This window comes from Amphibalanus amphitrite, unplaced genomic scaffold (genome assembly GCF_019059575.1).
Source record: "Amphibalanus amphitrite isolate SeventyFive unplaced genomic scaffold, NRLGWU_Aamphi_draft 000171F_arrow, whole genome shotgun sequence".
NCBI classification, from domain to species: Eukaryota; Metazoa; Arthropoda; class Thecostraca; order Balanomorpha; family Balanidae; genus Amphibalanus; species Amphibalanus amphitrite.
The window spans coordinates 510,784-536,493 of NW_024881666.1; the positions used below are offsets into that span (position 1 = coordinate 510,784).

At 46.3% G+C, this 25,710-nt stretch overlaps 1 protein-coding gene across 6 annotated transcripts in view; it reads left to right on the top strand.

Annotated features, from left to right (window-relative positions):
- The window catches only part of LOC122383716 (serine/threonine-protein kinase mig-15-like), a 396,652-nt gene that overhangs the window by 305,761 nt on the left and 65,181 nt on the right, over positions 1-25,710 (top strand). For all 6 annotated transcript variants that reach the window (XM_043370438.1, XM_043370439.1, XM_043370441.1 and 3 more), the window contains 4 exons: positions 14,022-14,128; positions 16,646-16,750; positions 17,019-17,186; positions 19,069-19,218. In XM_043370438.1, coding sequence (XP_043226373.1) covers positions 14,022-14,128; positions 16,646-16,750; positions 17,019-17,186; positions 19,069-19,218 — 530 coding nt within the window. The remainder of the gene's footprint in view (positions 1-14,021; positions 14,129-16,645; positions 16,751-17,018; positions 17,187-19,068; positions 19,219-25,710) is intronic.

Consider the following 25,710-nt stretch of genomic DNA (forward strand, 5'->3'; position numbering starts at 1 on the left):
GTTTAGGAGCCATTTTTTTCAACGAGAAATTTTATGACGTTTACGTTTTTTAGGTATTGTCAGCCACAGGCAAAACCCAATGACGGCTGAGGTCAAAATAAAATATAAACACACACACGCAACCCCTCTCTCTCTCTCTCTCCACAAGACACACAAGACACACACTAGTGGCGTCATTTTCAAAAAAAAAAATGTCTGACCGATACCGACCAAAACCAAAATTTGGGAAAAATTTCCGACCGAATACCGACCGATAACATGCCAAGCCAAAATTTGACCGAAATTTGACCGATATTGTATTTGCAAAATACAAAATTAAAATAATTGGTAAATTCTGATGGAAAATAATGGGAAATGGCATTTCAGTCCAAATTCAGTCAATTCCTAGCCACTGCAAGCTACATTTTGTGGTAGAAGTTACATTGCTAAGGGTAGGAACACATTGACCTCAGCATTTCACAGATTTGGTTAATTAGAATTGTCAAGAATCTACTGTGGTCCTCGTATGTAAGGAAGAATACTCATTCATGTTGCAAAAGCACGATCAATTAGTAAGTCTAATGGTTGGTAATAGGTATGTTCATGACAACATTCCCTAGGAGAAAAGGCATTAGGCAGAATCAAAACACCACAAAACACACCAACACTGCTTGGAAACTGGCCTTGAGTCTTGAGATGTGGTCTGAGATACTCTACGAAGAATTTGACACTGGAAATCCAGCTGAAAAGGCAGGTATTAGGTAGCTCTGAGCCTGAATTTCGTCCCAAAAATGAAATGAACATTCATTTAACTGGCACTTTGTCTTATCTTCACAAGAAAACACAATATGCAGACAAAATTAATACAAAGTGGCGCAAAATAATAGTAGAACCCAAGTAGAACCAAGGATTGACTTTTAAGATCCTCTCTTCCCTAACTAAAGGATGTAAGACGATGACGTAATATTTATTTATATGCCCTTTTGGTTGAATTATTGAAGTGAAATTAATTTTCTTGTAGTGAATTACACTTACAGTGTTGATTTCATTAGAATTCAATATCGTGTTGAACCATTTACATCAATAAAATCATTCACGAGGCAGCATGTAACAATCCAAAACCTTGTTTTTTTGCAGCAACTTAATCAGCTGGTTTTAAGTCTCTGTTATGGCGCATCTGTTTCGAAATCCCTTGTGTTTGGAGATGATGTCATATGGAAGATTCCAGAAAGCGGACATGGCACTCTGTAGTTTTTATCAAGAATCCTATGTTTTTATGTTGTGGTCATCTAGATTTCACACATTTGGTTGGTACCTGCAATATTTAAGGAGAATGTGGAATAGTAGAACACCTGTGAAATGTAAATGTGATCACTGCTAAGTGCTTAGTGCTAACTGTCCAGTCTTCAGAAACACATCTCAGTAATTCAAGTTCTTTTTGTCCTTGCATTTTTGATGACTGTATAATGATTTTTGTAGGCAATACTTCTTTGATTACAGGTGATTTCTTAACAGTTAGACTGGAATTGAGTTTCAATTGTGTGTACTTGTGGGGCCAACTGAGTCAAAATCAGCCTGCTTGTAGTTGTGGTTGCACAATGGGTGGCTGCTGCCTGCTGGGTGGGATGGGTACTGAAGTTGCCAAAATGTGGCATCTCTTGTAGCTTTTGGGGGAAATTTTGCAACTCTTTATCATTAACATCCCAATAAATTTCATTTTAACTTGGCAAAAATGGAATGCTTTCTCTTTTTGAAAATGGTTTCACTGGCAGGGTGACCGGAAGTGTCCGATTTTTGGGGGGCCTGTCCGACCGATTACCGAATCGGTCAGCATATCTTTTCGGGAACCGAAATTTTCGGTAACCGATTGACATCACTGACACACACCATTTCATCACAGCTGCCTACGCAGGTAGAGGAGAGTGGGGTAATTTGGACGTTTTTTTTTAGAAAACGATGTTACTAAAAATCGACAACACATTTCTGCATTTTCTCAACGCTGACAGGTGTGGCATACATTTTACTTTCTTGGACAGTAAACTTGAAATAATAGAGTAACTACTTATATTGAAATTGTGACGTATTACAAAGGTCTGCAAAGCGGCCAGCCCCACTAGCAGGGTTATTTGGCCGGGGGTGTGGGGCAATTTGGCCGGTATTAGTTTGAGGCCATGATTTTTGTTATAATTAAATATGGTGATGAAATTGACCAATAACATGGCAGTGAGATGTATTTTTACATAACAAAATAGGCCGAAAATATAGAACGAGCTTTCGTCTTACGACATCATCGGGTTCGTCTTACGACATCATCGGGTTGTCGTAAGACGAAAGCTCGTTCTATATTTTCGGCCTATTTTGTTATGTAAAAATACATCTCACTGCCATGTTATTGGTCAATTTCATCACCATATTTAATTATTTGATCATGGCAAAACCGACCATTCAATACATCAACATTTTTGTTATAGGCGAGTCAGCTTCACATTCAGCAATGACGCGTGTCCTACGACGCATTTGAAGCATTTTGGAGGTTGACTCAGCCGTCACAGGGGTCGAAAATAGTCAAAACTAGGGTGACCCGCGTGCTCCGCAACGCGAAAAGGGATATTTTCGATCGGCGGGTGGTCTGTTGTTCTTGTGTCGGTTGGGTTATCTATCCATTTCGGTCGATTGCTTTTTGACGGCTAAACGTTTTGGTTTGTGGAAAAAATATCCACCGCATCGAGGTGCCCGTGTCTGATAAGCATGCTTTCTACTTCAGAATCTGTCAAATGTGTTTTATAATTTAGGCGCGTAGTTTTATGACAAATTAAAGGCGTAGATAATTTTCACTAAAAATCGATTTACAGAGGTTTGAAACATTTATATTTTTAAGAATACTGTTGCTTGTCATGCAAACGTGATGATTGGATCTTGGAGAGAATTGAATGCTCTTTCCAATGATAGCATTTTCAATTGTCAAACGTATCAGGTTAAGCAGCAAAATCCGTGTAATTATTTAGTGGCACATTTTGGACAAATACCATTTAATTCAGCGATTTTTTCCACATTGTTTTTGATCAATTAGCTTTTCACAATTTTTCCATGAGAGACGGTACATTTTTATTGCTAATAGGCGCTGTTTCAACTCATTCCGTCTGACGATCACCTGAAATTAATATTAATTCCAAAATCCGTCCAAAACGTCCATTTTTCAAAAGAAAGTGTCCTCCCCGGTGCACGTGGCGCGTGCCAACCCCTGCACCGCACACCATTCGATAGCCCGTTCGATTCTCTACACGATGCTATTTTCCCCGTGCCGATCGGGCGCACGGTTACCGAGATATTGCACGGGAACCGGACCCGTGTCGGGCAAATTTAGCCATTTTCGCCCGTTTTTGCAAGCCGATTTATACATGTAAAGTCTATGACGCGAATTTGCATTTTTCGGGCACGCGCCACGCGCTCGCTATCGACCCGATCGAGCTGAGACCCCTCAAAGGCACGTTGTCCATCCTTGTTCTATAATTAGCGCGAATTTCAGCGCGGTAGGTGCAACGGTGTGACCTGTAACCCGCGCTACGTAGCACCATGTCGCGACCTCGGTAACAGACAGAAACTACGTCACCACAAATAGTAATATAGACAAGCGGCTGCGCCACTTGCTTTGCTGCGTGGTAGCAAAAAATTGCGGCACCAGCCAATTTGCTTTCGAATGGTGTTCGTTTCAAATCGATGTGTCGTCTAGAAGCATAGATATGGACGGAAATGTGAAGAGAATTAACAAAAGAACTGTTCTGAGGGCTTTGATGGGTGAACTTTGGCTGATACGGGGTCAAGACGGGCCAAAGGGGTCAGCCCCGGTCACTTTGGGTCAGGCCAGGTCACATAGGTCACCTCTCGTCCGATGGGATCAGCCCGGGTCACTGTTCTACTTTTGCCTCCACCCCTACCCCTACCCCTACCCCTATACCACTACCCCTACCACTACCCCTACCTCTGCCACTACCCCTACCACTACTCCTATCACTACCCCTACTACTACCCCTACCCCTACCCCTACCACTACATCTACCACTACCCCTACCCCTACCACTACTACTACCCATACTCCTACCCCTACCACTACCCCTACTACTACCCCTACTACTACCCCTACTCCTACCCCTACTCCTACCCCTACTACTACTACCCCTACCCCTACTACTACCCCTAACCCTACTACTACCCCTACCCTTACTACTACCCCTAACCCTACCACTACCCCTACCACTACCACTACCCCTACCACCAGTATAACGCCTTTTGGGGCGACTAACGGAGCAAGCGAGAGGGTGAGCCTTGCACGTGCGAAATTTCGACGGGGTACCTCCAGCTGACTTGTGCACGGCATCCTACTAACCGGTCTCTAGCGATGTGCCAAATTTGAGCACAATCGGCCCAGCCGTTCTCGAGATCTGGAAGCGGCACCCTGCAGGTGCGCACGTGCAAAATGGGTCCCAACTAACTTTTGCACGGCACCCTACTAACCGGTCCCTAACCATGTGCTAAATTTGAGCGCCATCGGTCCAGCCGTTCTCGAGATCCGGAATCGACCCCTGCACGTGCGCACGTGCAGCAGCACCCCAATTCTGGCACATGGATATGCATTGCCTAGTGGGTGCCTACCTACATGCCAACTTTCAGCGCAATCGGCCAAGTAGTTATCGAGATATTGCAACAATTACAAAAGTGACACCTCTTCGTTTTGCACGTGGCACGCGCATAAGGGGTCACCCACATGCATCGGGAATAGTCCAATACTTGGTAGAAGGAATGAAGCTACCCTACAAAAATTACCGCGTGTAAATCGGTCAAGTGGTTGCTGAGATATAAGCGTCGCAGAATCGTGACCACGGCCGACCGGCCGGCCGCTCATACTCAGAAATTTCCGTTAATTTAAGGAAAGACTACGCTCGCTTCGCTCGCTTCGTAACTACCACTACCACTACACCTACCTCTACCACTACCACTACCACTACCCGTACAACTACCACTACCTATCACTGGGTCATGTCAGGTCACGGTCCAATAAGTACTAAGACAAAAATCAGACTTCAAAAGTGCTTCTAGCCCTGCTCCAATTCTTGCTACTACATAACCCTTAATCGTATTTGTCGGAAATGGCGCTTTGTGGCATATGTGGCGCACTGCGACAAACGCGGCGCATCTGAACCTGTTGGTTGAGCATGCATCCTGGCACCAAATTGCACCCATATCGGACCATATTTGACAAAACCGTGCGATTTGCGGCAAAAATGACGCCCTGTGACCAATGTGACGCCTTGCGGCAAACGCGGTGCATTTGTAAATTCCTATCACAAACTGTACCCATTTAGCGACAATCGACACATTTTTTCGCCACTTTTCATTCAAATTAAAACCTGCCCATCCGCCAATGCGAGGCACCCGCCGCCGATCGGCATGCATTTAGTCCACAAAGTTCTTCGACCCCGGCTCTCAATGAAGATCTACGAACCGATCAAAATTTCATTGGCGTTCTTCCGGCGCGCCCCACGCGCGAACCGTGCACCCCAGCGAGTCGGAACCTAGAAAAGGCGCTGACCCGTTCTGTCACCTATAAGGTGTGCAAATTTCAGCCCCCTACGTCGTACCGTCTGCCCTGTAGCCGTAACAAATTGAACCCACTACACGATGTGCGGACACACAGACAGACTCACAGACGGATTCTGTTTGAATAGTAAGTTAGACAAGCGGCTGCGCCACTTGCTTTGCTGCGTGGTAGGAAAAAATTGCGGCACCAGCCAATTTGCTTTCGAATGGTATTCGACTCAAATCGATGTGTCGTTTAGAAGCATAGATATGGACGGAAACGTGAAGAGAATTTAAAACAGAACTGTTCTGAGGCCTTTGTTGGATGAACTTTGGCTGATATGGGGTAAATACGGGTCAAAGGGGTCAGCCCCGGTCACTTTGGGTGAGGCCAGGTCACATAGGTCACCTCTCGTCCGATGGGATCAGCCCGGGCCACTGTTCAACTTTTGCCTCCACCACTACCCCTTCCCCTACCACTACCCCTACCTCTACCACTACCCCTACCCCTACCCCTACCCCTACCCCTACCACTACCCATACTCCTACCCCTACCACTACCCCTACCACTACCCCTACTACTACCCCTACCACTACCCCTACCCCTACTACTACTCCTACCACTACCCCTACCCCTACTACTACTCCTACCCCTACTCCTACCCCTACCCCTACCCCTACCCCTACCCCTACCCCTACCACTACCCCTACCACTACCCCTACCACTGCCCCTAACACTACCCCTACCCCTACCCCTAACACTACCCCTACCCCTACCCCTACCACTGCATCTACCACTACCACTACCCCTACCACTACCTCTACCACTACCCCTACTACTACCCCTACTACTACCCCTACCACTACCCCTACCCCTACTACTACTCCTAGCACTACCCCTACCACTACCTCTACCACTACCCCTACCCCTACCCCTACCACTACCCCTACCCCTACCTCCTACCACTACCACTACCCCTACCCCTACCCCTACCCCTACCAATACCACTGGGTCATGTCAGGTCACAGACTAATTTGATCCAATGAGTGCTAAACAATCAGACTTTAAACGTGTTCCCAGCCTTGCTCCTATTCGTGCCATTCCATTACCCTTAAAGGAAGACTGCCACCTTCAAAAAGTTTTCTCAGATCGGCCTATGATTTATTCCCTGGACAAAACAAAATTTTAGAATTCACCTGACAAAGTATCATCACGTGAATCGCGAAAAAAATTGTCGATTTTCATACAATTATCAATCGGTTAATGTCTAGCGACAATGTTTACACATCACTAGACTTCAAGGTCATAAGATTATTACATTTTATTTGAAAAAGTAAGGTATTTTATGATTTACTAATATATGATTTCATGAGAAATTGGCCATGTTTAATTTATTTTGCATTTAAGTTCGTAAAACATTAAAAAAAATCATGGCTCATTTGGAATGGGTCTAGCCCATGTTAAACCCCATTTCCCACACTTTTTTTTGGAAAAAATGAACTACTGAATATATAAGTTTAACTTTTATTTTGACACTCCAAAATTCTTCTCTGATCTCGAAACAATCAAAGTTTTGACATATATTTACCAAAAGATAAGAAAATTCATGTTTCAAAGTTATCGATAAACAGTAGAGATGTCGGTTTTCTTGGACTAAAAAAATGGCATCAAACTGAATTTTGGTCTCCGATTTCTCGCAAACGGGTTCGAATTTCGGAAAACCGACTTCAGTGTGGGACATAGGTGGCTCAGCTCTAGTGAAAACCGTTTTGTGGAAAAAAAGGTGGCAGTCTACCTTTAATCGATTTTGTCGGAAATGGCGCTTTGTGACAAATGTGGCGTGCTATGGCAAACGCGGTGCATTTTCACCCGGTGCACCATGCATATTTGTACCAAATTGCACTCATATCGGACCATATTTGACAAAACTGTGCGATTTGCGGCAAAAATGACGCCCTGAGATAATTGTTGCGCATTCCGGCAAACGCGGCGCATCTGTACCTGTTGGTTGAGCATGCATCCTGGCACCAAGTTGTACCCTTATTGCAGCATATTAGATAAAGTTGTGCAATTTGCGGCAAAAATGACGCCTTGTGACCAATGTGACGCATTGCGGCAAACGCGGTGCGTTTTTATACTTGTATCACAAACTCTTCCCATTGAACGAAAATCAACACATTCTCTCGCCACTTTTTATTCAAATTAAAAACCTGCCCATCCGCCAATGCGAGGCACCCGCCACCGATCGGCATGCATTTAGCTCACAAAGTTTGTCGACCCCGGCTCTCAATGAAGATCTACGAAACGATCAAAATTTCATTGGCGTTCTTCCGGCGCCCGCCACGTGCCAACCATGTACCCCAGCGAGTTGGAACCTAGAAAAGGCGTTGACCCGCTCTGTCACCTAGAGGGTGTGCAAATTTAGGCCCCCTACGTCGTACCGTCTGCCCTGTAGCCGTAACAAATTGAACCCACTACACGATGTGCGGACACACAGACTCACAGACGGATTCTGTTAGAATAGTAAGTTAGACAAGCGGCTGCGCCACTTGCTTTGCTGCGTGGTAGGAAAAATTGCGGCACCAGCCAATTTGCTTTCGAATGGTGTTTGATTCATGTCGATGTGTCGTCTAGAAGCATAGATATGGACGGAAATGTGAAGAGAATTTAAAAAAAGAACTGTTCTGAGGGCGTTGTTGGATGAAATTTGGGTGATACGGGGTCAAGACGGGTCAAAGGGGTCAGCCCCGGTAACTTTGGGTCAGGCCAGGTCACATAGGTCACCTCTCGTCCGCTGGGATCAGCCCGGGCCACTGTTCTGCTTTTGCCTCCACCACTACCCCTACCCCCTACCACAACCCCTACCACTACCCCTACCCTACCACTACCCCTACCCCTACCCCAACCACTACCCCTACCACTACCCCTACCACTACCCCTACCCCTACCCCTACCCCTACCCCTACCCCTACCACTACATCTACCCCTACCACTACTACTACCCATACTCCTACCCCTACCACTACCCCTACCCCTACTACTACTCCTACCACTACCCCTACCACTACCCCTACCCCTACCCCTACCCCTACCAACACCGCTGGGTCATGTCAGGTCACAGAATAATTGGATCCAATCAGTACTAAAATATCTGACTTAAAGTGTTCCCAGCCCTGCCCCTATTCGTGCCATTCCATTACGCTTAATTGTAGTTGTCGGAAATGGCGCTTTGTGACATGTGGCGCATTGCGACAAACGCGGCGCATTTTCACGCGGCGATTGAGCATGCATCTTGGCACCAAATTGCACCCATATCGGACTATATTTGACAAAACTGTGCGATTTGCGGCAAAAAAGACGCCCTGAGATAATTGTGGCGCCTTGCGACAAACGCGGTGCATTTGTAAATTCCTATCACAAACTGTACCCATTTTGCGACAATCAACACATTTTTTCGCCACCATTTATTAAAATTAATAATTTCACAATCCGCCAATGCGAGGCACCCGCCACCGATCGGCATGCATTTAGCTCACAAAGTTTGTCGACCCCGGCTCTCAATGAAGATCTACGAACCGATCAAAATTTCATTGGCGTTCTCCCAGCGCGCCCCACGCGCGAACCGTGCACCCCAGCGAGTCGGAACCTGGAAATGGCGCTGACCCGTTCTGTCACCTATAAGGTGTGCAAATTTCAACCTCCTACCGCATACCGTCTGCCCTGTAGGCGAGGTTAATTGAACCCACTACACGATGTGCGGACACACAGACTCACAGACTCACAGACAGACGGATTCTGTTTGAATAGTAAGTTAGATAACGGCTCTAGATGCGATGACAGTTATTTACGAATAGCTTTTGAAGTAATCAAGCTAGGCCAAAACTAAAAGTACCATCGTAATTCTCTCGTCATTCCGCATCGAAACACGTATGTGTTGACCTCGAGAGGTCAAGGTCAAAGGTTGGCTTCAGGCCACGTTACCTCAGGTCGCTTGACCTCAAGGTTACGTGAGTTCAAGGTCATCATGTACCTATCATTCGATGCGCCTTGACGAGCTGAACACAATGATGCCATTTGCGCGGCTGTATCTTTTTTCTGTAAGTATTTATTAGCAAAAAAGCGTTAGGTAACCTTTGATGACGTCACATGCCCTTACAGCTGTCCAATAGGAAATATGGCATCAAGGTAGTCAAAGTTGGTCATGAATTATGTCCTTTATGGTATAATTGACCATGACAACTCGGCCGTCCCAGTATAGTGACTCTGAGCGCACCGGCCAAGTTGCCCCGCTAGTCCCGGCCAAATAACCCCACATTGCCATTCTAAAATTGTTTTGTCTATAAAGTCGTCATGGCTGTACAGAATTAGATGAAATTGCTCTTGGAACCGCTGAACACCCTCAAAAATGGCGCTATAATGATGGAATTCGTTTACAGCCCAAATACTACATGGTATACAAATTTTTAAACGGAAGTAAAAGTTACCATTTTCTAACGAAATTCACCTTTTATTAATTTTGAATAAAACTAAGAGGGGGAAACTTTTGACATTTGTTCCCGAGTTAGTTCTGCCGACGACAAATGAATAGAGACTAAAGTTATTTCATTCACTTTTATCAGCTTTCGTACAGGTGGGGGCGGCCAATTAACACCACCGGCCAAATCACCCCACTCTCCCCTACATATGCCTGTTTACCCACCACAGACAAAAAGCCGAGGACACTTTAAAATAGCAATAGCTCATATAAAAGTGACAATAGGCCTAAACGCTAAGAAGCAATAAAAAGGTACAATAAAAAGAAGAGATGTCAATCGGATACCAACTTTTTGGTATACCGATACCAAACCGAAACCAACTTGGTATTTGGTATTTCAGTCCTAATGTGTTTGGTATTTTGTTGGTATTATGAATCCTCACTAATGTATAAGAGGCTAAGAAATCGGTAAAAAGTTGGTATTTCTCTCATATTCCCAAGTTGGTTTGGTTTCGGTATTTCTCCATGGTTTTGGTTGGTATTTGGTTTGGTATCGGTATTCCGATTTTCCGTAATTGACATCACTAATAAAAAGGCACATGATCTGTAAAAAAAGGAAATGCAAAAGATAAAAGTAACGTAAACACCTTAGCAGCCTACGTCATAAAAGTACCAAGGCCTCGTGCGTAGGCACGGACGCGCGCGATGCAGTGGAGACTGGGCTGAAAGAAATCCTCATCTGGATATTTAAACATTTTGAAAGATACTACAAAAAAAAAACGTTGTGGGGCAGGTTTGTGTACAGGTTCGGCTAGGGGTATATGCGTGCAAATTTTCTTTCATTTTTGCGATTTATTGCTTAAGCTGTAGTAGGTTTCAAGTATGACGCTCGCCTGACTCAGCCTCGGCTGCTTGCGGCGTCGTGACAAGTAATTCACGCGACCTTGGCGAGGTCACGGAAGTGGACTACTGGCCGGCACTAGTTGGCACATTCTTGTTGGCCAGCCCTTTCTTTCTACATTTGTTGTGCAACACATTCTTATCGAAAGGAATGGAGTGAAATGCCCCACTGCCAATATCTTTCGGTAAATTTCTGCTCTAATGCCTGGTAATTCATCAAACTTTGCGGAGTGCACGGAAGTGCCCCACCCCTTGCCCGAAAGTGTCCCATAACTGGCGCAGTTTTGTGCAAACGTAGAGTTATTAGATGTCATTTTTCTAACAGAAACGATAATGTTAGAGGATAACTCTTAGTTAACCCTCGCCCTGGCAGGGGGGGGGGGGTCGATGCGGCCCCCCCCCTAAGGTTTTTCGAAGATAGCGTAAAAACGGCGGCGCAAATTTGGCACAGCCTATGGGGCAACCTTTTTACATATGACCTGGAAATTTCAGGTCCGGGTGACCTTGGGTCAGGTCACCAAGTCAGAAAAACCGGTACAAGGTCATGGTCAAATTTCAATTTTCTTTTTACACCTGTCCAGCTCACAGTTTTGGACTGATTTCCTTCAAACTTTCAGGATGTGCTTAGTTCACCGAGTTGTATAACATATAGTTTTCGGGTTTTTTGAGGTCACTGACCTGAGGTCAGTTAGAGGTCATTACGTCTTAATGTTAAGCCTATGGGAAAATACTAAATTCGGAAAATACTGGAGATATCCGCTTCGTTCCATCACTTTTGTGCTTTGAAACCACAGTACTTAACAGCAGGTCACTTGGTGCTTCTTTGTTTGGTGTACTTATCCATGGGTCAGGTCAAATGAGGTCAACTGAGGTCAAATGACATTTTTTGCCAATAGCTTGGGACATAATGACGCTAGAGCTAAAAAATGGTGTCATTGTGTTCCTCGTGATCAGCCGAATCGAATGATATGCGATATGATGCAATTTGGTTAACTTGAACTTAATTAATTAATTAATGTTTACCCAAAAATTAAGAAAAGCTTTAAGTACACTTAAGCAAGTTAAAAAGTATATCATTCGAGGCGCCTTGACGTACTGAGTTCACTGGTGCCTTTATTTTTGCTGTATTTTAATTAGATCATAAGTTATAGGCGAAAAACTTTTGACCTGTTTTTAGCGAAATTTTTACATTTATACCCCCCTAAAATCCCCCTAAATATTGACCTAGAGCAACCAAATTTGCACAGGGGCGAGAATTCCAGGGGGCCCACCTACCTACCAAATTTGGTGTTTCTAGGCGCCATAGGAGCCAATTGCGAGGGGGGGGGGGTGGCAACGACCCCCCCCCCCTGCCAGGCCGTGTTATGAAAAATGCCCTGCCAGGGCGAGGGTTAAGAAAATTATCGGCAATAGTTCCTTTCCATACTGCAATCAACAAGTTTACCATTGCACCAACCAAGGAACAGATATATGGATTTATACATTTTTTTGCACGAATGTGCCCCACTCTCCCCTACTCTAGTCGGGAATAATTCAGATGTTTACCTTGGACAATGTTCGATTTTCTCAGGCTCATTTTTTAATCCTTTTTGATGTCTTAAACGCGTGATTAAAGGAAATAGTTCACTTTTTAACATGGGTTTTGAACTGGAATAGCAGTTCCGTAGCCTGGGCTGAGACGAGCATAAATCAGGAGCTTTTACAGCCCAACGATCACCCTAGGCAAAGATATTCTATTTCTCGTCCCGAAAAAGGTGTCTTGCGTTGAGGATGTGTGCCTTGCATATATTCGCATCCAGTATGAAAAGAGCATGGGTACCGAAAATTCTTCAGAAACTAGAGAAATTATCTACGAGAACTCTAGAGAAATTCTCGTACTGATCAATAAGGACATTCAGCAGCAGCAGATCGCCCAAATGCCGGTGGCCGCGATCATTTCTCTAGTTTCTGAAGAATTTTCGGGACCCATGCTCTTTTCATACTGGATCGCCTGTGCCTTACAGAAACTGAAAAGTTCTTCTTATTATCAAAATATAGAAAATAATATTTTGTTATAAATAGGTTTTATTTTCTTTGCTGATCATTTTGAACATAAAAAATCATAAATCCATTGCAAAAAAAAATAATTTCGTGAAAGTGAACTATTTCCTTTAAAACGAAAATGCTCTTGGAGCCAAACCATCATTTGACAAAAACGAAACATAGCTGTTTGCTCGTGCGTCCCGTCCCTGTGGTGGGTCAGTGAGTCCCTTTGGTGGGTCTGTGGGTCTGTGCGTCCCTGTGGTGGGTCTGTGGGTCCCTGCGGTGGGTCTGTGGGTCTGTGCGTCCCTGTGGTGGGTCTGTGGGTCCCTGCGGTGGGTCTGTGGGTCTGTGCGTCCCTGTGGTGGGTCTGTGGGTCCCTGCGGTGGGTCTGTGGGTCTGTGCGTCACTAGACGCGTTTACATAGGTTTTGTTGCAAGCTTATATCTCCGTCCGTGATGTTGCAAAAGATGCCAATGGTGCTGAACAATTTACAAAATGATCCCCTCTAAATATTTGAAGACCACTGCATCGAAATTATCGCCAAATTAACGAGCTAGAGCCTCGTCAAATATGCTATGTAAACCGGGTAACTGTGGTGGGTCTGTGGGTCACTGCGGTGGGTCTGTGGGTCTGTGCGTCCTTGTGGTAGGTCTGTGGGTCTGTGCGTCCCTGTGGTGGGTCTGTGGGTCCCTGCGGTGGGTCTGTGGGTCTGTGCGTCCTTGTGGTAGGTCTGTGGGTCTGTGCGTCCCTGCGGTGGGTCTGTGGGTCCCTGTGGTAGGTCTGTGGTTCTGTGCGTCCCTGTGGTGGGTCTGTGGGTCCCTGCGGTGGGTCTGTGGGTCTGTGGGTCCCTGTGGTGGGTCTGTGGGTCCCTGTGGTGGGTCTGTGGGTCCCTGTGGTGGGTCTGTGGGTCCCTGTGGTGGGTCTGTGGGTCCCTGCGGTGGGTCTGTGGGTCCCTGCGGTGGGTCTGTGGGTCTGTGGGTCCCTGCGGTGGGTCTGTGGGTCTGTGGGTCCCTGTGGTGGGTCTGTGGGTCCCTGCGGTGGGTCTCTGACCGCAGATGCCGCCTGCCGCAGGCGTGAATCTGTTGATCGGCACTGAAAACGGCCTGATGCTGCTGGACCGTTCCGGCCAGGGGAAGGTCTACCAGCTCATCTCTCGCCGGCGCTTTCAGCAGATGGAGGTTGGTGGGCACGTGATGCGGCGAGACAGTAGTACAAAGCTCTCCTTCAAACTTCCCATATTGCAATGCTAAAAATATTGTTAACCCTCGCCGGCACAGGCCATTTTGCGTCCTTCGACGGCACAAGGTTAGTACGACCCCCCTCCCCCTCGCGTTTGGCCCCTGATCGAGCTAGAGCTTCGCGGGAAAAAAACGAGCGTGCTGCCCGTCACGAGAGGAAGCCGATGATGCCCAATTTTAAGGTCCTAGGTCATCGGGTGACCTTCCAGGTCAGGTCAATGACCCGAAAACCGGGAGACCTGTTAGAAAGTCGTAAAATGTCGCTGCTATTTGGTTTTCCGGGATGCTGATCACGAAAATCGTGTTAGTTTTGATCAGAGATGATGTCTTTAAGCATTTAGACCAGGTCGGGTCAGGTCAGGTCAGGTCAACCGGTAGGGGTTGTGACGGGTTTTCGTAATACGCATGAACCGCCTCTGACAGCTTCGTAACATGTTACGAAGGCACCAAAACTACTTTGTAAATGCTCAAATGGTTGCTAAATTCGAATTCAGCTCCAAACGAGGTCACCAAAGGTCAATGACCTGACCTGACCTTCAGGTGACCTTGACACCCACTCTAATGTATGGGAGCAACATCAGATCACATGTTTGAGCGTTTGAAACCACAAAAAGCTTGCAAATGCGCGGCTAATGCGAGCCGACATACGCCGAATCGCGATTCCGGCCAAACATGGTCTCGGAAAAGAGGTCACAGGTCAAAGGTCATTTGGGTCAGGGTCATGAAATTTTCAGGGTAGGTGTAAAATTGATCAATGCGAGGGTACTGAAAGTTTCGTCGCGATCGGCCGCTTTTTACGCGAGTTATTCGCGAAAAACCTTAGGGGGGGGGGTTGCATCAACCCCCTGTGCCGGCGAGGGTTTTAAAGTTATAATATTACGAGCGAGCGGGAAGTGTTAAGTCTTTCGTATATTAACGGAAATTTCTGAGTATGGTCGGCCAGCCGGCCGGCAGGCCGTGGTCACGCTTCTGCGAGGCTTATATCTCAGCAACAGTGGTTGGCACTTCGATAACTCCCATCGATAAGGATTATTGAGGTCGTTATCGACGACAACGTTTTCAAGTTTATTGTTATGGATTATCCTTATAGAAGTAGCGTTATCGAAGTCCCCGTTTCGGTCAATCGATAACGATAGCTTCATCAAATATTTACATAGAAGCGAGCGTGTTAACCCTCGCCTGCACATTCCATTTTCCCATCCCATCCAAATGTCAGTTTTGTTGGATATGCTAACTTAACAGCCTTGTCATGATCAACCATACCAAATTTCAGCATCGCAGTTGGTCTAGAACATGGTAAGATAATAAAAAGTTCGGACCTCTTCAAATTTGACAATTTCAATGACTCAGATAAAAGGAAGCCATGTTAAGTATTAAGTGGTAATTTATCTCTCAACGTTGGTTATGTGGGAAGGCCCATCCATTGTCTTTCATTTGTGCATAAAAAATTATTACATTCTTCGTAAAATATCACTGGAGATCACCCTAAAGCATTTTTTGAGAAGCATGGCAAAGTCACCCAGCAAGGCAAAGTCACCCCCGTTTACAATAGGCGAAAAAAAAAACGTATCTTGAATGTGAAATGATGTTAGGGCCGCCCCATACATTATGGTAGGTGTCAAGGTGACGTGAAGGTCAGGACAGGTCATCTTTGATCACCTTTGTTCAATTTTTCTTCGTTTGTTTGCTAGTTTTTGGAGCTGATTTCGAATTTAGCAGCCATTTGAACATTTACGAAGTAGTTTTCTTCCCCTCGTAACATGTTACGAAGCCGTTAGTGGTTGTTTACGCCTACTATGAATACCCGGCAGGACGCCTACGATTTGACCTGACGTGGCCTGACCCGACCTGCAAAAACGTGTGCATTTCAATGCACACGATGCATGAAATGCATGAAAACATTATCTATGATCAAAACTAACGCAAATTCGTGATCAGTACCCTGAAACCCTTATTGCAGCCTCACTTTACGAAGTTCTGACAGGTTCCAATTTTCCCGACTATTGGGTCATTGACCTGACCTGGATGGTCAACTAATGACCTAGGACCCTAAAATTGGGTAGCATCGGCTTCCTCTCGTCACGGGCAACAATGCTCGTATTTCTGCGAAGCTCAAGCTCAGTCAAGGGCCAAACAGCAAGTGTCTTCGCCCCCCCCCCCCTCCCCACGCGCGCGCATCTATACGTTCGCGGCTGGCAAAACAGCAATACGGGCGAGGGTAAATATGGAACAGACTATAGCTCCCCTCGAAATGGTAATGTAGTCATAGAAATGATGTCATATTCCGACTGTTAATGTCACGTGGCTTGCTAACTATTGGAAATAGCTAAACGTTGTCTTATGTCACATGTCATTCGTCACTAAACACCTGTCGCCTCCGTTGTCATCGTCATTGGGCCTGAGCGGTGCTGAGCCTTTCGACATGACTGTGTCCCTGTGTGCCCGACTGCCGCACAGGTTCTCGAGGGCCAGAACATTCTGGTGACCGTCAGCGGGAAAAAGAACAGAGTGCGCGTCTACTACCTGAGCTGGCTCAAGAACAAGATCCTGAAGTCGGAGTCGGTGAGTAGCGGCTGCAGCTCTGGCAAACCGGGCCGGGCCGGCGCAGCCGCGCCTTGCTTCCTCTCACAACCTTAGCAGGCTTTGCTACTGTTCGATTGGTTAGTGGACAAATTAGAAACACGTAGACAAACACATTTTCATGGTGTTGATAATTTTCAGCGCCCATGAGATGATTGCCTGGCGCCGGAGGGGAAGCGCGGGGCTCCGCGGAGCAGCGCGACGTGACTGCTTGCTGACGACTGACGGTGGGTGCGTACTGCGTTCACAGCAGCTGGAGAGAAGGAATGGGTGGATCAATGTTGGCGACCTCAACGGCGCCGTCCACTTCAAGATCGTCAAGTTCGAGCGCATCAAGTTTCTTGTGATCGCCCTGCGTGACAGCATCGAGATCTACGCCTGGGCGCCGAAGCCCTACCACAAGTTCATGGCGTTCAAGGTAGGCCGTGCTGATCCTTCTGCAGACGCGCAGTGTCAGAGGCACCAAAGCGCGCTACGGCACCCACTTTTGGTCTACATAGATTATGTAACTGCTATTGGAAATCATAATGACACCCTTTTTCAAAAACCTCCAGGAGCCCCGAAACGCTCCCCTAAAACCTCTAGATCTGGAGGTTTACCTCTAGACCTGGCAACACTGTGCCCTAGCGGTGACCTTGACCTCCCCCGTCTGTTGCGGCTCCAAAGCCAAGCCGGCGTGGAATTGGGAAAGCTCGTGCTACCCCAACTCAGCACAATTCTTCACACTGGTCCTGAAAGTGTTTTGTCCGCGTTTTGACGTGAGTGAATTTGCAGATGTTATGAATGATTAGATTTGCAACCACGGATACGGATTCTGAGCAGTAATCGCCAGGCATTTTGAATGTGGATCGCTCTTAAATGTACAGGGTGTCCCAAAATTAATGTCACACCCTCCCACAGCCTTTGTTTTGCCTTTTACTGCACAATATCAATATAATTTCACCGGTACTGGCTCCCAGACCATATTGGCTACATTCTAGTCACGTGACCTTCGAATTTTTGTGACCCTGACCGGTCAAGGGGTGTACAGAGGTCATTTCCGGGGCAGTACCCAGCGCGCGCGGACCAGGTGTCCAGGATGGCGAAACTGCAGGGCAAATCGTCCCGCAGCGGGGCAGTCGGCATGGTTGCCGGTGGCATGGCCCACAGCCAGGTCGCCGAGGCACTGGGCGTGAGTTACCGCACGATTTGGCGCTGGTTGTCACGTGACAGAAGCGGATAGACGCCTGAGAACAAGCTAGGTCGCGGCAGGAAGACTTCCGCCAGCCGGGTATAGCGCAGATCGTCATCGCGAAGTGCGGAGCTAAAGACGGGCTTATCCACAAGGAAACTGGCAAGGAGGCAGATTGCCAACAGTCATCCAGTCTTCAAATTGATAACCCATCGGTACCGGAGGATGTCTCTTTTGCTGAAGCCCAACAAGCCACGTTTCCAGCCGAAAACTTCTGCTGAACATGTCCAGGGCCATAGTCGGCGCCCCGGCTCATCGAGCTAGAACGACGAAGGACTGGTACAGATCGACCTTCCCAGCATTCTGGGAGGACAAATTGCCGGGGAGTTGCCACGACCTATCGCCGATAGAAAATCTTTGGGCGATCGTCCTGTAAGAGGTGAGCAAAACGGCGCCAGGATAACCTGAACGCACGCTGACCAGGAACGTTCGATCTGTCTGGTCCAAGATCAGTCCACAGAAGCTAGACAATAGACATGTTGATGTCTGATGTCCCGGACCGTATGCTTGCCCGCATCAGGGAGAAGGTGGGATGCATATGTTAGAAAAGCGCGCTTCTCAAGTTTGTTATTTTCATGAAATTGACGCTGGAAAGGTGTGACATTATTTTTGGCACATCCTTTAAATACAAAACAATACAATACAATTATTTCATACCCTAGTGATCATATCACACCCTAGTGATCATTTCACACCCTAGTGATCATTTCACACCCTAGTGATCATTTCATATCCTAGTGACCATTTCACATCCTACCGATCATATCACACCCTAGTGATCATTTCACAACCTAGTGATGTGATCATTCATATCCTTGTGATCACTGATCATAGCACACCCTAGTGATCATTTCACACTAGTGATCATCTCACACACTAGTGCTCATTCACACCCTAGTAATCATATCAGCACTTCACTCAACACGAGTTCCGCTTGCTTTGTTTAAAAAAACTCTGAAAGTTGCGGCATTTGCTCAAATTGTAGGGAAATCGGGTGCCTGTAGGCTGTGCCAAAGCTAATGTGTAAGCACCTGACATTGACCGTGCGGGTGTGGCGCGGTCTCGGCAGAGTTTCGGTGAGCTGGCACATCGGCCACTACTGGTCGACCTCACAGTCGAGGATAACACCCGGCTCAAGGTCATTTACGGCTCGTGCGACGGCTTCCACGCGGTGGACCTCGACTCAGCTACCGTGTACGACATCTACCTACCGAAACACGTGAGTGTGCCGGCGGGGCTACGGGGCACGGGGCGGCTGCACCGGTGGCACGGGGTACGGGCCGGCGACCGGCGGCGTCAGCTCTGCCACCGCCACCGCAGTGGCCGCTTCAGTGGGTCTAGCCTCTCACCACCTTTCAGTCCTCATAGACTTGGATCTAGGCGGCCTACGCCTACAAATGACACCAATCTGTAGCAGATTCATAAGAGAACGTGGACGTATCACGTTAACCATGTCATAAGCTTTTGCAATGTGCATTAAGCTGCATGAAATGTTGCATAAATATGGCAAAAACGGAGCGCGTCCATTCTATGATTTATTCAACTTTTGCGTTTTGTATCACCAGGGAATCGCGTTTGAATACACTGTACAGTTGACGAGTGCGTTGTAACCATAGCACTTGAACCCTCACCCCTATAGGGGGAGGGGGTCAAATGAACCCCTCCCTCGGTTTTTTGCAAATAACTCGCGTAAAAAGCGGCCGATCGCAACGAAGCTTTCATACTCTCGAGTCAATCAAATTTACATCTACTCAAAATACATGAATGATGTTTTTCTTTCTTGGATGCTCACTAGTGTTTTGATGCCTTGCATATTCAATTAGTTTGAGACTTGCTCAGAAGGTTGCTTGAAGCCTGGCATATCACACCCCAGAAAATATGCAAGGTAAGAAGAAGCAAGAGTTTTAACTATCAGGACAATCACTGTTTGACAGTTCATCAACTTCAGTTTCATTTTCCATTACATTGATAATGAAAAGTACCAGAGTCTGTTGTTCTGTCCCACAACCATGCTTCAGGATTTGGCATTAGATGTCTACACTGGTTCTATTCTGGTTCGTTGTTTATATTTTCTGTTCATGTATGTACCTACCCATCTTTCTTAAAGGTAGTGTGCCAGCTTTCCTGGACCGTATGGAGTTAATGGCCCAGATAAGGAGAACCGGATTTTTAGAACTTATCCATACCTTCAAAACTCATGGAAACGTCTTAAATTCTTCAAATTTTGAGTACCCCAGTGCGAAATTCGCCCCGACGGGTTGTCGGTCGTACCTCAACCGCATTTCACACCACTATGAACAATAAATGCACACACTGAAATCGCTATTACCGATATGGTCATCCAATCAAGTTTCGATAAACCCGTTCATCATCAGCTCCTGCGGTTTCGAACACGCCTGTTAGGTGGTGCGGTAGACCGCGCCCAAAGCCAGGGCCCCGGTAACGTGAGGTAGCCGAGTCAGGGCAGCGTGCGCTGACCCAAGCCGGAGCCGCGCGTCCTCCCGGTGTCATGTGATAGCCCGGGGCTGCCCGCGGGGATGCGGTAGACCGCGCCCAAAGCTGCGGCCCCGGCTTGGGTCAGCGCACGCTGCCCCGACTCGGCTACCTCACGTTACCGGGGCCCTGGCTTTGGGCGCGGCTTCTGCTCATACTTTGTGGTGCGGTGGTGGTGCGTCGGGCTGCGCGCTCTGACTTCGGCCAAGAAAAATGCGTCAGCTGATCATTGTCATTTCTGCCACTTGCGTGTGGTGAAATGGGGTCATAACTTATGAGACGGCTTTTTCATATCAATTATTTTACATAAAATCATATTTCAAACCATAAATAATGTTCGACAGCCAAATAAAAGAAACAATGCCAATACAGGCTTACAGTTTAAGGCTCGACATTGTGTTGTCTACGATTAGACAGCTGATAACTCATTCCCGTACGTCGTATGGTCGTAACACTATAATGACCTTTGCTTATTGTCACATGTGCGCCGCATTCGCGATTGTTGCCGACGCCTGTTTACAGGTGAGCCCACTACAGTTGTTATAAATATCTAAAAACCGATAAACTTTTAGGCGAAAAAGGCACTATTCCAGGCCCATTTTTGATTTTTTTTTTTTGCGATATTAGGTAAAAACAGAAGCTTCTTATCCTAGGAAAAATAAAATGGGAAATCTTTCAAAGGTGGCACACTACCTTTAACCCCTTGCAAGGGCTTGTGTAGGCATGCTTCATGAGCTTGAGAATCTATAGCCCATTGCAAGGTGCTTTTGTCTATATGTTTTAACTAAAAACAACTTATTAAATACTATTTGGTTTCATTTCATTAAAAATATCCACGGCCGGCTGACGGCTGGCTGCCCACAGTTTGCCACGGCTGTGGGCGGCTGTAGCTGTGGAGCCACGGCTGCGGGGCGGCTAGGCTGTGGAAAATTGCAGCCGTGCAGAACTCTACTTACCATACGCCGTTTCGTTAAAAAAACTGTTTCCATATTGAACTTATATTTGCCGTCGCATGAGCGAATTGCCTACTGAGTAGAGGCTGAAACCGACTCTTTCCGCAGTCAGAAATCATGTGCGAGACCGAGAGCCTATTCAAATAAACCCCGGTCGCACTCGCATCCATGCGTGCGATCGATGCTATTACAACTTGATGGATTTGAATAGGCTCTCGCGTGCGATTTCCTGACTGTGGAAATAGTCTGCTTCGTCCTGAAGTTCAGAATTTAACACAGGTTCAAATGACAACTAAGGTGAAAGATGACACACAATGTATACAATACAATATACAGGGTGTCCCATAAGTTCGTTCTCACCTAAATTCTACGTTTAGAGACTCTCTTCCTTAAGCCTATTAGTGGCAGGGGGTGTATTAAGCCTATTAGTGGCAACCTATTAGTGGTTGTTTTCATCCACCCCTCAGGTTTTTTGGGAATATCTCCGAAACCGCTGAAGCTACGATGCTGAAATTTTCTGACTTTTCCTAAAACTAAATTAGGCACATTCCCTGAAAATTTCAAGTTCATAACTTTACCAGGGGCGGCTCCAGAGCACTGGGAATTGGGGGTCCTATTCGTGAAGCGAGTCATTTGGGCGAAGATCACGATGCTGATGTATTTGAACTGTATGCACCAGTTTTACGAACAGTGAATGAAAGGTATCATGTGATAACATATACAAAGTTATTGTGCATCCTCTTTTGACACGTTTTTGCTATGATAGGCGGATCCAGGCGTCCAAAAAGGGGGCGGGGGGTTCATACTGAAATGTACGTACAGTACCATTTGATGAGCGGTTTCGTAGTAGTTACATTGCCAGAAAGCGATCAAATGCACCATACCATGTATCTGTGAACTCTTACAAGCGATGTTTTCCCCTAAAATCATAGGTGCGTCCAGGTGCTGAATATTGGGGAATAATTAGTAATTACATCTGTATCCGCCTATGATTTTTGAAAATGCATATTTTTAGGATCCATGTGAATTTCTGGTTCATTCTCTATCGATCGGCAAAAGTTGCGGTAAGATTGGTTCAGAAACCTGGCCGTGATAAACAGTCCAAAATGTATCTGCAATTTGCCCGTTTTTACCCCCCTCTATTGACATTTTTATTTTTTAGAAATGTAGATCACGTTGAGCGAAATCGAATGCCGTTTGAATTTTGAAAATCGGCCCGTTAGATTTCAAGATATCAGAGGGGGGGTCGTAAACAGCCCCCCCCCCTGCCACTAATAGGGGTAGCCAGGAGCCTGCCACTAATAGGGTTAAAGGGACTATCCCACCTTCTAAAATGTTGTTAAAACCAGTTAAATTGTGCCCGACTTTATAGATTGGATGACCAGGAACACGGTTCTGGCATTTATTTTTCATTAAACATCTTAGGCTTCCCATATTCCAAACACAAACTTTCAAATATGTGACGTCACAGCCCAAAATTACCTCCTTTCCCAGGCCACATTACTGTCATAAAGCTGATTCTTTTTACTCTGTAGGCACCACAACAAAGTTCAGACCAAGTTTAAAGGGACTATCCCACCTTCTAAAATGTTGTTAAAACCAGTTAAATTGTGCCCGACTTTATAGATTGGATGACCAGGAACACGGTTCTGGCATTTATTTTTCATTAAACATCTGAGGCTTCCCATATTCCAAACACAAACTTTCAAATATGTGACGTCACAGCCCAAAATTACCTCCTTCCCCAGGCCACATTACTGTTATAAAGCTGATTCTTTTTACTCTGTAGGCACCACAACAAAGTTCAGACCAAGTTTTAAGCGATTTTTCAACGAACAAACCCATTTAAATCAGAATGACTAAACGAGGTGACGTCACACTAACGGTCGCTCCATGTTGAAGATAGGGCCTTGTACAAGGCCCATTTTCAAATGAAGGGAACGAATTTCTTCAACACCAAGAGGCCGCGGGGGTTGCAACCTAGATAGATAGTGGTTTCTGAACCTCGCCGCAAACTTGGCTATCTCAACTCAAACCCCATGTTAAAGGTGGGATAGTCCCTTTAAGCGATTTTTCAACGAACAAACCCATTTAAATCAGAATGACTAAACGAGGTGACGTCACACTAACGGTCGCTCCATGTTGAAGATAGGGCCTTGTACAAGGCCCATTTTCAAATGAAGGGAACGAATTTCTTCAACACCAAGAGGCCGCGGGGGTTGCAACCTAGATAGATAGTGGTTTCTGAACCTCGCCGCAAACTTGGCTATCTCAACTCAAACCCCATGTTAAAGGTGGGATAGTCCCTTTAAGGGCACGCTGAACTTGGTTCGTAACTGAGCTTATGTGTTTGCCATGGCTGGTAACAATATGCTCAACAGTAACTAATTTCTCTAGACAAAATAGTTTTTGCTAGAAAGTCCACTTCCTGCAGAGGTGGCTAACGCCGCAACATAGAGGTTTCCGATACGGCCTACGCCTCGGTATTTAGTCGGCACGGGACCATTCGTGACGATTGAGGGTGATTGAAGCCAACCAGTCTGAAGCCAATGTCTGTCGCTAACTGTACGCACAGTCAGCAAGTGACGCCGATTATTTGTCGGGGGTCAATCACTGCAAATTTATCCTCTTTCCAGTCAGCCCTCAGGAGTGAGCCATGTGACCAAAACTGTCTGGCGTCAAAGTGGCCAATAAAAATGTCAAAACGTTTGAAAGTTGATAAGGTGACTTTTCAGGATGGATTATCAGCTGTCTAAGAATATTTTTCGGGGTACATATCTCAAGATGAGTTAAGCTTAAGACTTACCGGAGGACTCAAAACATTCGAAAATGTCTTAAAATGGCCAAGCATGTGTTTCGTTATGCCTGAGGATAAAAAATTGGAGGGCCGATAACATCAATGTGGTCATCTGGACTACCTAGTCCATGTTCGAGATGAAACACTCGTCCAAATCCTAAAACGGCCCCATAAAGGCGAAAGGAAAGAGAAGGCCTCCGTTTCGTCCCGCTTTGTTCCAATGCAAAAGGCCAGGGTCACGGTATTGTGGGGTTATAGGCGTCCAGACGCTGACCAGGATGCGGTTGGTATTGTATTGACGTAGGCAGACACTCCACATACACTGTGGCTATTCCGTGTCTAAAGTCATGGCGAGTAAAAAAATAAAACATACGTCAGGGTAAAAGACAATAAAAAAGTCAAATCACACACCTATACATATACCAGACACTCGCCACGCACACAAACACACACACACGCCATATGCAACCACACTACCGTCAATCACAGCCACTCGTCAGACCATCAGAAGAACGCCTTCACTGCTCTCTTGAAACTGCCCGGATCGAGGTCAAAAGGGCAGCTGGCAGCTGGTTTAAAGGTAGTGTGCCAGCTTTCTTGGACCGTATGGAGTTAATGGCCCAGATAAGGAGAACTGGATTTTTAGAACTTATCCATACCTTCAAAACTCATGGAAACGTCTTAAATTCTTCAAATTTTGAGTACCCCAGTGCGAAATTCACCCCGACGGGTTGTCGGTCGTACCCCAACCACATTTCACACCACTATGAACAATAAATGCACACACTGAAATCGCTATTACCGATATGCTCATCCAATCAAGTTTCGATAAACCCGTTCATCATCATCTCCTGCGGTTTCGAACACGCCTGTTAGGTGGCTTCTGATGCTCGTCGAGGTCGGAATTTCCAAATACGCGTGGTGCGTCGGGCCGCGCGCTCTGACTTCGGCCAAGAAAAATGCGTCAGCTGATCATTGTCATTTCTGCCACTTGCGTGTGGTGAAATGGGGTCATAACTTATAAGACGGCTTTTTCATATCAATTATTTTACATAAAATCATATTTCAAACCATAAATAATGTTCGACAGCCAAATAAAAGAAACAATACCAATACGGGCTTACAGTTTTACCCCGCGTTCGATGTCTCTCGGACGGCGAAGATTCTACGCCGTCTGGCCAATCACGTTTCATAACCGCAGCCGAGCCCCCGCTGACCTTGGACGTGATTGGCCGGACGGCAAAGAATCTTTGCCGTCCGGGAGACATCGAACGCCGCCTAAGGCTCGACATTGTGTTGTCTACGATTAGACAGCTGATAACTCATTCCCGTACGTCGTATGGTCGTAACACTATAATGACCTTTGCTTATTGTCACAAGTGCGCCGCATTCGCGATTGTTGCCCGACGCCTGTTTGCAGGTGAGCCCACTACAGTTGTTATACATATCTAAAAACCGAAAAACTTTT